This window comes from Chiloscyllium plagiosum, chromosome 4, assembly GCF_004010195.1.
Source record: "Chiloscyllium plagiosum isolate BGI_BamShark_2017 chromosome 4, ASM401019v2, whole genome shotgun sequence".
Taxonomy (NCBI): domain Eukaryota; kingdom Metazoa; phylum Chordata; class Chondrichthyes; order Orectolobiformes; family Hemiscylliidae; genus Chiloscyllium; species Chiloscyllium plagiosum.
The window spans coordinates 81,466,237-81,479,901 of NC_057713.1; the positions used below are offsets into that span (position 1 = coordinate 81,466,237).

The window sequence follows — 13,665 nt, forward strand, 5'->3', positions numbered from 1 at the left end:
AAGAGCCAGGAGGAGACATGAGAAGTTGTTGGCGGATAGGATCAGAGTAGACCCCAAGGCTTTCTATAGGTATTTAAGGAATAAAAGAATGACGAAAGTAAGATTAGGGCCAATCAAGGATAGTAGTGGGAAGTTATGTGTGAAGTCAGAGGAGATAGGGGAAGCATTTCATAAATATTTTTCGACAGTATTCACTCTGGAAAACGACAATGTTGTCGAGGAGAATACTGAGATACAGGCCACTAGACTAGGTGTGATTGAGGTTCACAAGGAAGAGATATTAGAAATCCTGCAGAGTGTGAAAATAGATAAGACCCCTGGGCCGGTTGGGATTTATCCTAGGATCTTCTGGGAAGCCAGGGAGGAGATTCCCGAGCCTTTGGCATTGATCTTTAAATCGTCATTGTCTACAGGAATAGTGCCAGAAGACTGGAGCATAGCAAATGTGGTTCCTCTTATCAAGAAGAGGAGTAGAGACAACCCAGGTAATTATAGACCAGTGAGCCTTACTTCAGTTGTTGGTAAAGTGTTGGAAAAGGTTATAAGAGATAGGATTAATAATCATTTGGAAAAGCATAATGTGATTAGGGATAGTCAGCACAGTTTTGTGAAGGGTAGGGCATGCCTCACAAACCTCATTGAGTTCTTTGAGAAGGTGACCAAACAGGTAGATTAGAGTAAACCGGTTGATGTGGTGTATATGGATTTCAGCAAAGGGTTCGATAAGGTTCCCCACAGAAGGCTATTGTACAAAATGCAGAAGAATGGGATTGTGGGAGATATAGCAGTTTGGATCAGTAATTGGCTTGTTGAAAGAAGACAGAGGGTGGTGGTTAATGGGAAATGTTCATCCTGGAGTCCAGTTACCAGTGGTGTACCGCAAGGGTTGGTGTTGGGTCCACTGCTGTTCGTCATTTTTATAAACGACCTGAATGAGGGCGTAGAAGGGTGGGTTAGTAAATTTGCAGATGACACTAAGGTCGGTGGAGTTGTGGATAGTGACAAAGGATGTTGTAGATTACAGAGAGACATAGATAAGCTGCTGAGCTGGGCTGAGAGGTGGCAAATGGAGTTCAATGCGGACAAGCGTGAGGTGATTCACTTTGATCGGAGTAACCGCAATGCAAAGTACTGGGCTAATGGTAAGATTCTTGGTAGTGTAGATGAGCAGAGAGATCTCGGTGTCCAGGTACACAGATCCTTGAAAGTTTCCACCCAGGTTACAGGGTTGTTAAGAAGGCATACAGTGTTTTAGCTTTTATTAATAGAGGAATCGAGTTCCGGAACCATGAGGTTATGCTACAGCACTATTCTGGTGCAGCCGCATTTGGGAGTATTGTGTACAGTTCTGGTCACGCATTATAAGAAGGATGTGGAAGCTTTGGAAAGGGTGCAGAGGAGATTTACTAGGATGTTGCCTGGTATGGAGGGAAGGTCTTACGAGGAAAGGCTGAGGGACTTGAGGCTGTTTTCGTTAGAGAGAAGAAGGTTGAGAGGTGACTTAATAGACATATAAGATAATCACCCTATAGATAGGGTGGACAGGGAGAGCCTTTTTCCAAGTATGGTGACGGCGAGCACGAGGGGGCATAGCTTTAAATTGAGGGGTGATAGATATAGGACAGATGTCAGAGGTAGTTTCTTTACTCAGAGAGTAGTAAGGGTATGGAATGCTTTGCTGCAACGGTAGTAGATTCGCCAACTTTAAGTACATTTAAGTCGTCATTGGACAAGCATATGGACGTACATGGAATAGTGTAGGTTAGATGGGCTTCAGATTGGTATGACAGGTCGGCGCAACACTGAGGCCGAAGGGCCTGTATTGCGCTGAAATGTTCTATGTGGTACTGAAGTATTATTTAACATAGTAAACAATCATGTTGTACAGTTATGTGAGAGCTTGGTGTGGACCAATAGTGATTTAGAAGTAGTTGACATACAATTCTGGTCACTGCATTATAAGAAGGATGTGGAAGCTTTGGAAAGGATGCAGAGGAGATTTACTAGGATGTTGCCTGGTATGGAGGGAAGGTCTTATGAGGAAAGGCTGAGGGACTTGAGGCTGTTTTCGTTAAAGAGAAGAAGGTTGAGAGGTGACTTAAGAGACATATAAGATAATCAGAGGGTTAGATAGGGTGGACAGGGAGAGCCTTTTTTCAAGTATGGTGATGGTGAGCATTAATAGTACCCGTGGCCTTGATAATCTTTTTAAGATGTGCTATCCTTCTCTGCATTTGTTCACAGGTAATGGAAATAATTTAAATATCTATAAGACTGGCCACCATCTTCTGCTAGGAGTGTGGCTGCTCTGCTTCCTGGGAAGATATCCTAACAGATGGTAAAGTTGACAACCACCTCACAAAGCAGAATCTATCTTTGTCAGTCATCAAGCAAGCTTGTTTGCAGTGTTGTTTACTTTTCAGTTATTCAGAGGCAAAATGTCTTACCTTCAGATTTCTTTTCCCTTGAGTGTGGCAGCTGCGTTTTTCTGTCCATTCAGCCTTTGCAGGGGTTGTCAAATATTTTAATTACCTGTGCTCATTAGAATGGCCATGATGTTTTTGCTCTCTCGTGTGTGTATTTCAGTGGCTACATCCTGCCAATTTCTCTTGCAACAAATTTTTAAAGACTCATTGCATATCCTACCCTCGCTGAGGTTTTGCCCACACCATACAACATAGGCAGGGACCTTGTTAGTCGTAGATAGGTGGAAAAATGCGGGATATTCTCACAGCCTGGCTATTGGTTGAAACAGCTTATGGGGTACAGATTGCTAATTTGCTACCTGACGCTTTGCCTATATATTTACTTCTCAAATCGCTTCTTTTGTTAATTAAATCTAGTATTGTCAGCAAGTATAAATAAAAGTAGCAACATGAATATATCACAATGGAAATGAATATCAATGGCTGTGGTTAACTGCTCCAATCCAGGTTTACACATCTGTGCCACTGCCGGTAATAAATTTCTAACTACCTCTTTTACAGGCTCACTGCTCTCTGGGTGAAGGAATTTCTCCTCATCTCTGTTCTAAGTGGCCTATTCCTTATCCTTAGACTGTGACCCCTGATTCTGGACTTGTTGGTCATCAGGAATATCCTTCCTGTATTAAAATTGTATAGGTTTCTATAAAATTCTTCTAACCTTCCGTGAATATAGCCCTAACCAATCCAGTCTTTCTTTATACGTCAGTTCTGCCATTCCAGGAATCAGTCTAGTAAACCTTCACTGCATACCTTCAGAGCTAGAACATTCCTCCTCAAATAAAGAGACCAAAACTGAACAGCATACTCCAAGTGTGGTCTTATCAGAGTCTTGTATAATTGCAGCAAGATATCTTGCTCCTGTACTTGAATCTCTGATTATGGAGTCCAACATACTGTTTGCCTTCTTCACCTTCTGCTGCACCTGCGAGCTTACTTTCAGCAACCAATATATACGAACATCCATGTGTTGTTACATTTCAGCATGGGTTCATCAAGGGGAGGTCATGCTGAAAATCTGCTGAAATTCTTTGAGGAAGTAGCGAGCAGATTAGACCAAGAAGAGCCAATGGATATTATCAATCTGGACTTCAAGAAGGCCTTTGACCAGGTGCTGCACTGGAGGCTACATAGTAAGATATGGCCCATGGTGTTCGAGGCAAGGTGCTAGCATAGATAGATGCTTGGTGGTCTGGCAGAAAGCTGAGAGTTTTGATAAAAGGGTTTTTCTCAGGATGGCAGCTGGTGACAAGTGGTGTTCCATGAGTGTTGGGACCACAGCCTTTCACTTTATACATTAATGATCTAGATGAAGGAACTGAGGGTATTCTGGCTAAGTTTGCAGATGATACAAAGATAGGTAGAGGCACAGGTAGTATAGAGGAGGTGGGGAGGCTGCAGAAGGATTTGAACAGGTTAGGAGAGTTGGCAAAGAAGCGGCAGATGAAATACAACAAGGGAAAGTGTGAGATCATGCACTTTGGTAAGAAGAATAGAGACATTGACTATTTTCTAAGTGGAGAGAAAATTCAGAAGTCTGAAGTGCAAAGAGTCTTGGGAGTTCTAGTCCAGCATTCTCTCGAGAAACTTGCAGGTTGAGTCAGTAGTTAGGAAGGCAAATGCAATAAAGGCATTTATTTTGAGAGGACTTGAATATAAAAGCAGGGATGTATTTCTGAAGTTCTATAAGGCTCTTGTCAGACCACACTTGGAGTATTGTGTGCAGTTTTGGGTCCCGTATCTAAAGAAGAATGTACTGGCTCTGGAGCGTGTTCAGAGGAGGTTCACGAGAATGGTCCCGGGATTGAAAAGCTTAACATATGAGAAACTTTTGAGGATTCTGTGTTTATACTCAGTGGAGTTTAGAAGGGTGGGAAGGAATCTAATTGAAACATACAGAATACTGAATGGCCAGGACGGAGTGGATGTTGGAAGGATGTTTCCATTGGTAGGAGAGACTAGGACCCGAGGGCATAGCATTAGAGTAAAGGGTAGACCTTTTAGAATGGAGCTAAGGAGAAACTTCTTCAGCCAGAGAGTGGTGAATCTATGGAATTCATTGCCACAGAAGGCTGTGGAGGCCAGGTCATTGGGTATATTTAAGACTGAGATAGATAGATTCTTGAGTATCAAGGGGATTAAGGCTTATGGGAAGAAAGCGGGAGAATGACGATGGGAAACATATCAGCCATGATTGAATGGTGGAGCAGACTCGATTGGCTGAATGGCCTAATTTCTGCTCCTCTGTCTTATGGTCTAGTTTCTCCTTTCCAAATCAATCATCAATTAAATAATAATCTGCCTTCCCATTTTTGCAATCAAAATAGATAACCTCACACTTATCCACAGTATAGTTCATCTGTCTTGCCTTTACCCACACATTCAACTTGTCCAAATCATATTGAGGCATCTCTGCATCCTCCTAACAGTTCACCTTCCTAACCAGCTTTGTGTCCACTGCAAACATGGAGATATCACATTTAGTTCCTTCATCTAAGATGTTGGTGTATGTTGTGAATTGCTGGGGTCCAAGCACTGATCCCCATGGTAGGATCTAGATATTGACTCCTGTTTTGGAAAAGGATTTGACTCTTTGTTTCTTGTCTGCCAACTAATTACCTGGAGGTAGAATATTTATTGCTGCAGTCTGCACTCTGCTACTGTTCTGTCTGTTAGCCTCCATTCTACGAGCTTCTATTCTGCTTGACTCCATTCTGTCCACCTCACGTGCTCTCAAAATCAGTGATTCCTCTCTGTTTAGTGCTTCTAGGTATTTGGAAAAAGACCAGGAAACCTGTTGATGGAGAAAAAGTGGAATAAGGATTCTGATCCAGAGCACAAAATCTATCATTTTTGACTAAATAATAAATAAACACACATGCGTTTCAAACACATTTATAATCCAGCAATTGATTTTTTAAAAATATGGGCTATGTAGAAGATAGCTACGAGCTGCTTGGCCCCTGAATAGATCACAGTAAGGAAGACAATGGAACGTTGGCCATAAAAAGCAATGGATTTTCTCTTGAAGAGAACAGGCTGAGGGGGCAATGTAATAGAAGTGTTTATAATCATGAATAGATTTGTTAGAATAAATAAAGAGAATAGTTACAAGTGTGGGAAGAATAAAACTAGAGACTATTAACATACCTAATCACCAAGAAATCAAAATGGGAATAGCAGAAAAAAGTGGAAAACTATGTAGATTCATTTAAGGCTATGCCAAATAAATATGAAGGTGAGGGGAATGGAGTGTTACGCTGATAACAGCAATGAAGGAGAAGCTCAAACAGATGACTTGGAATTTGAAATCATACTGATAATGATACTGATAGTGTTTGTTGTCATCATCTCTTTAAAACTAACAGCTAATTCTGGAGTCCGTATATGTGCAGTTAAACATTAAAATCCAAATGTTGCTATCAGTGATCCTATGCTTCGTCACAAGGTGCACTGTTAAAATCCTGCAGACTGCAATCTAAGTAGAAGTATCTGAACTGATGAGAACTACCTCTTTAGCACTGTTAGTCTTATGTAAACATTGTCAAAAAGTAACATTTTGTTTAATGATTTATTAATCGAGTTATTTAGAAGCATTCTAAGTTTATGATTACAGCAGAAAAATAACTTACACTAACCACTCTGCATAGTTCTGTTACATACTTTCAACACTAACAGTGCACCCAAATTAACAATTGACCCAGCTCTCACCAGAAATATGCATACCTGATGCTATTTGGACATGAAACCACTCTTGTAGCATTAAAAGTACAAATGCTAAGAATCCATATCTTGTGCCACAACAATATGTAGGTCACCGTAATAAACAAACCAGGCTAATAAGATCATCAAAATGGAAATGCAATGAGAAGATTGTTTCAGTAATTTCTTTTTACCTTCTGGCTGTGCCCTGAATCCTGCCAAGAAAATTTAAAGAAAAATGAAGAAATTTAGTTTAAAAATTTAATAAAAGTTTGTGTTACTTTTCAGGTAATTTCAAATATCATATGTTGTGTTTTGTTTAAAGCAAATTTCTATGGCAGACCAAAGCTATTACAAGCTGCAATTTGTGCCTGTCCACCTTCTATGGTACCTTGCATAGGTCTAATAAACATGTTTGTTAAGGTATTCAATGCACCATGGTTTCAGAGTTTTGGGGACAAGTTATGGTTGGGAAATGAATGCCCTAGAGTTCTAATGCTGGGGCAAGTTTGATTAGTTTTCACTTCAGGTTCCTCACCTGATGACCACCTTGACTGAGAGGCTTGGCAGCTTGTCGATCAGGTATAACTGAAGTCTGGGTGCTTTAGTGATGGTGTGGGGGAGAGGGTGACCACCACGATCTAAGTTAAAAATCACACAACAGCAGGCTATAGTCTTAACAGGTTTATTTGGAAGTACAAGCTTTCAGAGCACTGCTCCTTCATCAGGTAGCTGTGGAACAGGATCATAAGACACTGAATTTATAGCAAAAGATCCTAGTGTCACACAAGTGATGCAATATATTGAACAAACCTAGATTGCTGTTAAGTCTTTCATCTTTTAGAATGGGTTGCAGGTTTCAATTCATTAATATGTAAATCCCAAAACTTCTTTCAAGTCACACTCGCGAGATAACTTAAGGTTCTCTAAAAACAGGTGACATCTCAGTTCAGACAGTGCATTAAAGGAATGAGGTTAGAGACTGTATGTATTCCAGTCTTGAGTCAGACTAGGTCTATTTCCAAAGTAGGGATATATAAAATGTCAAATGGATTGACTGCCTAAAGATTGTGTGTTTTTTGAACAAAATAGATTGTATCCAAACCCTCTATCCCATCCACAATCTCTCCCATCACTAAAGCACCCAGACTCCAGTTATACCTGATCAACAAGCTCCCAAGTTTCTCAGTCAAGATGATCTTCAGGTGAGGAACCTGAAGGGAAAAGTAATCAAACTTGCCTCAGTTAGAACTCGAAGGCATTCAATTCTCAACGATAACTTGTCCCCAACACTCTGAAACCATGCTGCAGAACAGGGTAACAGATTTAAAGTTGACTGGAGCATCTATTGCTAGAAAACTGACTAAGCAAATGCACTTCTGCAGAATTACACATTGCAAGAGTAAAGGTTGACCTCAAGGATGGTCAGTTAGACTGGGCTCCCCACGGAGTTTCCAAAAACACAAGGTCTGAAGAACAGCTCTCACTGAAAGCTGGTTCATTTTAGTTTTGTTATCCAGTGACAAGAATGGAAAATGGATAAGGAAAAATTCCACCTTTAATGAAAACCCCTGAGATCTTTTAGAAGAGATATGGCAGAGGAGGTTGGTCATACTGGAGACGAGGGAATCTTCTCTGTGCAATGGACATGGCAGAAGGAGGTGCACTCAGTCAGAATTCTCTCCTGTAATCTGACATTTTGGAAGAAGACTAGAAGGATGTCTTTGAGCATCAGCAGGACCTTCATCGTAATTTTTACAATTCTGTATAGCCATCTCATGCATTTGACAAATGTTGTATTCCTAACCTCATTCAGCTGCACCTGTCCAACCTCCCTGCATCTTCAAATCACGTTGGTGTAATAGACCACCATAAAATAACTAAAGCTGCCATGGCTGCACACAGAATACCAGGCATCCATTTGGTTGAGGTTCAAGACCAACTATACATTAAGGAATGTCTTTTCCTATTCATGCTCAAGCAACTGATCTCTATCAAATTAATGTCTTAACTGAAGCACCAAAGAACAGGACCATAACCACATATACATTGATCCTGCAGTTTCACCTTTGTCCCTTCCCTCTATCATGGGTGCCAAATACTTCTTCCAAATGAAATAACAACTTCTACTGCTTTCAATTTAACATACTTTATTTCTGTTTCCAGTACAGTTTTCTCTATGTCAGGGAGACTAACTGCAGATGGGGGGATCACTTCATTGTAGTGAAATTGAAAGTCATCACAGACGTGGAGGATGACTGGCTGCTCTCTCATTAGAGTTCAACCTGAGGGTCACCATGCCTCAGATAAGAGGCAAGGGTGAGAAGACAACTTTCATAATGGCTTCAGCCAGTATAGAAGTTGAGTATTCCTGTACACTTGCATGCTCAATCCCAAGCTTCCAGTGGAATGCTGTTTTAATTCTCTGCTCTGTTCTCACTCTTATGTCCTTAGCTTCCTATATTGCTCCAGTGAAACCAAACCGAAGCTTCAGCATGTCCTGAGCTCTTGATCAAATACCTTACATTCTTCTAGTTTCAATGTCAAGTTCAACAATTTCAGGTCACAATCTCTGCTCCCATTTTATACAGGTTGGAAGTACTAAGAATAGTCCTGATCTAAATGTTTAAACATAGCCCCTTTGGACCCATCATTATTACTATACTTGTCTCATTTCCATCCTTCATGCTTTGTAGTCTTATTCCCCTTTGTTATTCAGTCATTTCAACTGGCCACTCTATTGCAGGCCTTTCTCACTGCTCTTTTGTTTCATTGTCGCTACATTTGTTTCTCCCAGATCATTCTTTTTAAAAAAGGTTGGTTAATCTTGAAATTCTTTCACTTCACAATGAAAGGTCATCTACTTGAAAAGTTGGCCTTGGTATTATCCCCTCCATGACAGGCATTGGTGGGAGGGGGCATTGGATAAGCATTAAAAGTCGAAAAACTCAGTATGAATCTCCAACTCGCAGCATATTGCATTTTGTCACCATTTTGTTGTGCAAGAGCTCCATCATGAGGTGAGGATGCACCTCATTAACACATTCATTTCAGATCTCAGAGGGCAATCCGGAGCCTGATTTAAATTTACCTGTTACTGGCCTAGCTTACAAGATTTGGGAAACCCAAAAGAGAAATGGAACTATAAGCACAGAAAGGTAAAGCCCTTGAACAGCAACCTTTGTGGGTCAGGAGGAACAGGTACATTTCGGCTTGTCCTCTGTACTTCCGACTGTATACTGTTCTGACTACACTGTATTTCGCAGCTACACCAAATCCTTGAAACCTCGCCTTTCCCTTCCTAAATGTCCTTGGCTGTGGCACCTTACCACTGGTTTTCCCTTCCAGCAGTTGGACTGTGGCTCAATTTGGCAGGTGTGATGATGCTGTCACTTTAAAAAGGTTATTTTGTCTTGGGTTTTTCTGAAGAGAGGTTTTAAATGCTGAGGTGATGAAGTGGCTACGGGAGACAACCAAAGTCATAGTCAGAAGAGTCCTTTAGGTTTTTTTTAAAATAGCTGTAACAATGGAAGGGGAGTGGCCAGTTCTCACAGTTCCAGGTTTCTAGTTTTTTAACTCTAGCAATCAGAAGCTGTTTAAGTCCAAAAAGAGGTGGAGTTTTAGTAAAATGATTCCCTAGCTGCTATGTTCTCTAAAATCACTCTTGATGTTGTTTTCTCCTGGAGAATTCTAAGATCTGTACCTGAATTTACCTTGCTCCCTTGTGGGATGTTTATATTGGAACAGTTAATTAGTAACAGGTACTGTATCTATTATTTGGTTATGTTTTCCAATTGTTAAATTATTCTAAGTTCCTCTTTCTTTTGTTTGTATTTTAACTATAGTGTTTAAATAAATTGTATTTTGTTTAATGTTAAGTAGTTTGATCTGTTGCATTACATCTGGAACACGTATTTCACATTGACCTTTAAAATAAGAAACAGTTAGGGCCTACGCTACTTCTTAAAATATTTTGAGGGGTCTGGTTGGGTCCATAAAAAATTGGGAGCTTTTGTCAAGATATAATTCTATAATTCCAATTTGGATTTAGGATTATTGGACTCAAAGGTGGTGAGTGGTAGGTGTTATTGTGTTTTGTTTTGTTGAATTTGGTTGGTTTAAACAGGGAGTGCTTTGTGTACTAATAGCTCTATCAGTCACTAAGAGTTTTCTGGGGTGGAAGAAGTGACTTTGGGAGTCTTACAAAGAGTGAGCAAGGCAAAGCTGTTGGAATTGGCAGACAAGCTGGAGTTGGGTTGCCTTTGACTTTGAGAAAAGGAAAGGTAAATACAGCAATGGCTCAGCATTTAAATTTGACGAGAAATGTCATCAGGATCTTTGGAAATAGCTGCAATTCAATTGCAGATGAAACAACTTTAACATGAAAAGGAACTGAAACAGTTTGAATTATGATTAAAAGTAGAGGAAAGAGAAAAGGAAAGAATAGTCCTGGCAGAACAAAACAAAAACGAAAGGATGGACTTTGCAGAAAAAAGAGAAAAAGAGAAGAAAAACAGAAAGAGAAACATTTAAACTCCAGAAGTTGGCAATTGGAGAGGAAAGTTGACTTAAAAGGGTGGAGGTGAAGGCAGAAGGTAGGCTTAGTGAGGAGGATCATGATGATGAGTAAATGCATCATAGCCAAAGGCCTGGTGGGTATCTGTTTAAATATGCCAAAGTATTGCCTAAATTTGAGGAGAAGGATGTAGAAATCTTTTTATTTCATTTGAGGAAGTGACTAAACAAATGTGGCCAGTGACTACATGGCTTTTGTTGATCCAAACAAAATTGGTAGGTAGAGGTAGAGGAAATATCTGGAGAATATGAGGAGGGGGAAAATATCATCTTAAGTGCATTTGAGGCTAGTGCTAGAAGCCTACAGTCAGTGTTTCAGGAACCTAAAAAGGGTACCTGGTTAAACGTCCATTGAGTTTGAAAGGATCAAACAAAGTAATTTTGATAGGTGGATAAGGGCATTAAAATAGATTAAATACATGACGCTCTTAGAGAAACAATTATTTTGGAGGAGTTCAAAAATTCACTTCCTGAAATAGTGAGAATGCATGTGGAAGAGCTGAGAGTTAAAACAACAAGATTACTAGCTGAAATGGCTGATGATTATGAGTTGGTTCATAAATCCAAAGTTGGCTTCTAACATCAATTTCAATCTGTGAGGGATAGAAATTGGGGGAAAAGGAAATCCTCAGGTGGTAAGGGAACGGTAGGTATCCTTTATTGAAGATAATAAAGATAGTTTACTACAGGATAAAAAGGAGTAAAAAGGCTCAGGTGGTTTCACTGCAATAAAGTAGACCACATGATATTGCAGTGTTGGTAGTTTAGAAAAGCACTAGGAAGATGGATGTAAGAAAACAGGATAAACCAGTGAATTAAGGTTTACTTGCATAGGCCAGGAGCAGCAGGTAAAGAAATTACAATTTTAAGAGATATGGGAGCATGTCGATATTTAGAGTCATAGAGATGTACAGCATGGAAACAGACCCTTCGGTCCAACCCGTTCAAAACGACCAGACATCCCAACCCAACCTCGTCCCACCTGCCAGCACCCGGCCCATATCCCTCCAAACCCTTCCTATTTAAATACCCATCCAAATGCCTTTTAAATGTTGCAATTGTACCAGAGATGAGGAGATATGTAATTCAGAAAGACTATTGCCAGAAAAAGTGCTAATATGTGGAATTCATGGAAAGACAAGAACTTCTCAATTATATAAAGTGAGGTTGGAGTGTCTGGTGAAAAGTGGAGAAGTGATGGTGGAAATACTGGAGGAACTCAGTTCCAGGAATACATTTAGCCCTTGGTAATGATATAGCTGGATCACAGCTGCCCACTGTGGTTGAAAGGCCAATAGAAAATCAGGAACTGAGCTAATTCAGGAAGTATATCCTGGGATATTTCCTGACTGTGTGATAACAAGGTTGAAACAAGAGAAAACAATCATTTGTTTGATTAAATGGTTGAGAAAAAACAAGAACGGGTGGAGGACAAAGTGGAGATTTCAGAAATTAACTGAGTTACAACCGAAAGATGAAAACTGAAGCAATTCTGTATCAAAAAGCATACATTGAAGAAGAATCTGAGTGTATTTCAGAATGTTACTATCTTAAAAATGATGTCTTGATGAGGAAATAGAGACCATCACATTGTATTACCAGTGAGTTACATAAAGGAAATGTTGCAGGTAGCACATGGATTACCGTAGAGTCATAGAATCATACGGCATGGAAACAGACGCTTCGGTCCAGCCAGTCCATGCTGACCATAATCTCAAACTAAACTAGTCCCACCTACCTGTGCTTGGCCCATATCCCTCCAAACATTTCTTATTCATGCACTTATCTAAATGTTTAAACATTGTAACTGTACTCACGTCCAGCACTTCCTCTGGAAGTTCATTCCACACATGAACCACTCTCTATGTAAAAAAATGGCCCCATGTCTTGTTAAAATCTTTCCCCTGTCACCATGAAAATTTGCCTCCTAGCTTTGAAATCAACTGCTCTAGGGAAAAGGCACCCATAATTCATGTGTAGGCTAGACCAGATGAAGATGGCACATTAGTGGGTTTGTACAATGGTTGACAAAGTGACCATGTTGTCATTAGGCCAGCTTTCAATTCTAGAATTTCATTGAATTCAAATTTTCAGTGTCTGCCCTGGTGGGATCCAAACTCATGTCTCCAAAGAAAAAAGGCATGGGGGGCTCTGGATTTCTAGACAAGATTACCACAACATCACCACATCCCAGCATTCCTGGAACAGTAATCCACATTGCCTCCTTCACATAAGACAGTAAACTCCTCTGATACAAGGCTGGTCTCATGGAATCATGCAGCACAGAATGAGGTCAGTCAGCCCACTGTGCCCTGTAAAAGTGCTTCCCAATCAGTCCACCTGCTCATAATCCTGCAAGCTATTCTATTTCTCCAATTCCCTTTTGAAAATTACTGTTCAAATGCCATTTCAAGCAGTGCACTCCAGTAGGAGGACATTTAAGGGTAAGAAAAACTCAAGCCAAAATACAAAAACATTTTTACTGGCCTGGACTGCATAAGGATGTAGCTAAATTTTGTCAGGTCATTAGAAAACCTCAGGCAGTGATAAACCAGCACCTTTAATACTCATTCCTGCATTTGAGGAACCTTTTACAAGGGTCTTAATTGATTGCATAGGATTCCTACCTAAAACAAAAAGTGGGAATCAGTATTTGTTGATAATAATGGATTTGTCCATTAGATTTCCAGAGGCGATTCCATTACGCAATATCTTAGCTAAAAGGATTGTTGAAGATTAGTGGGCGGCACGGTGGCACAGTGGTTAGCACTGTTGCCTCACAGCGCCAGAGACCCGGGTTCAATTCCCGACTCAGGCGACTGACTGTGTGGAGTTTGCACGTTCTCCCCGTGTCTGCGTGGGTTTCCTCCGGGTGCTCCGGTTTCCTCCCACAGTCCAAAGATGT

The 13,665-nt window shown here is 40.4% G+C and overlaps 1 protein-coding gene across 1 annotated transcript in view; it reads right to left on the reverse strand.

The window, feature by feature from the left end:
• Positions 1-13,665, reverse strand: part of LOC122549486 (regulator of G-protein signaling 22-like) — a 145,351-nt gene that overhangs the window by 1,507 nt on the left and 130,179 nt on the right. Inside the window, exons 23-24 of the mRNA XM_043689345.1 lie at positions 6,380-6,400; positions 5,103-5,277 (exon numbers count right to left, since the gene is read on the reverse strand). Of these exons, the coding sequence (XP_043545280.1) occupies positions 5,103-5,277; positions 6,380-6,400 (196 nt within the window). The remainder of the gene's footprint in view (positions 1-5,102; positions 5,278-6,379; positions 6,401-13,665) is intronic.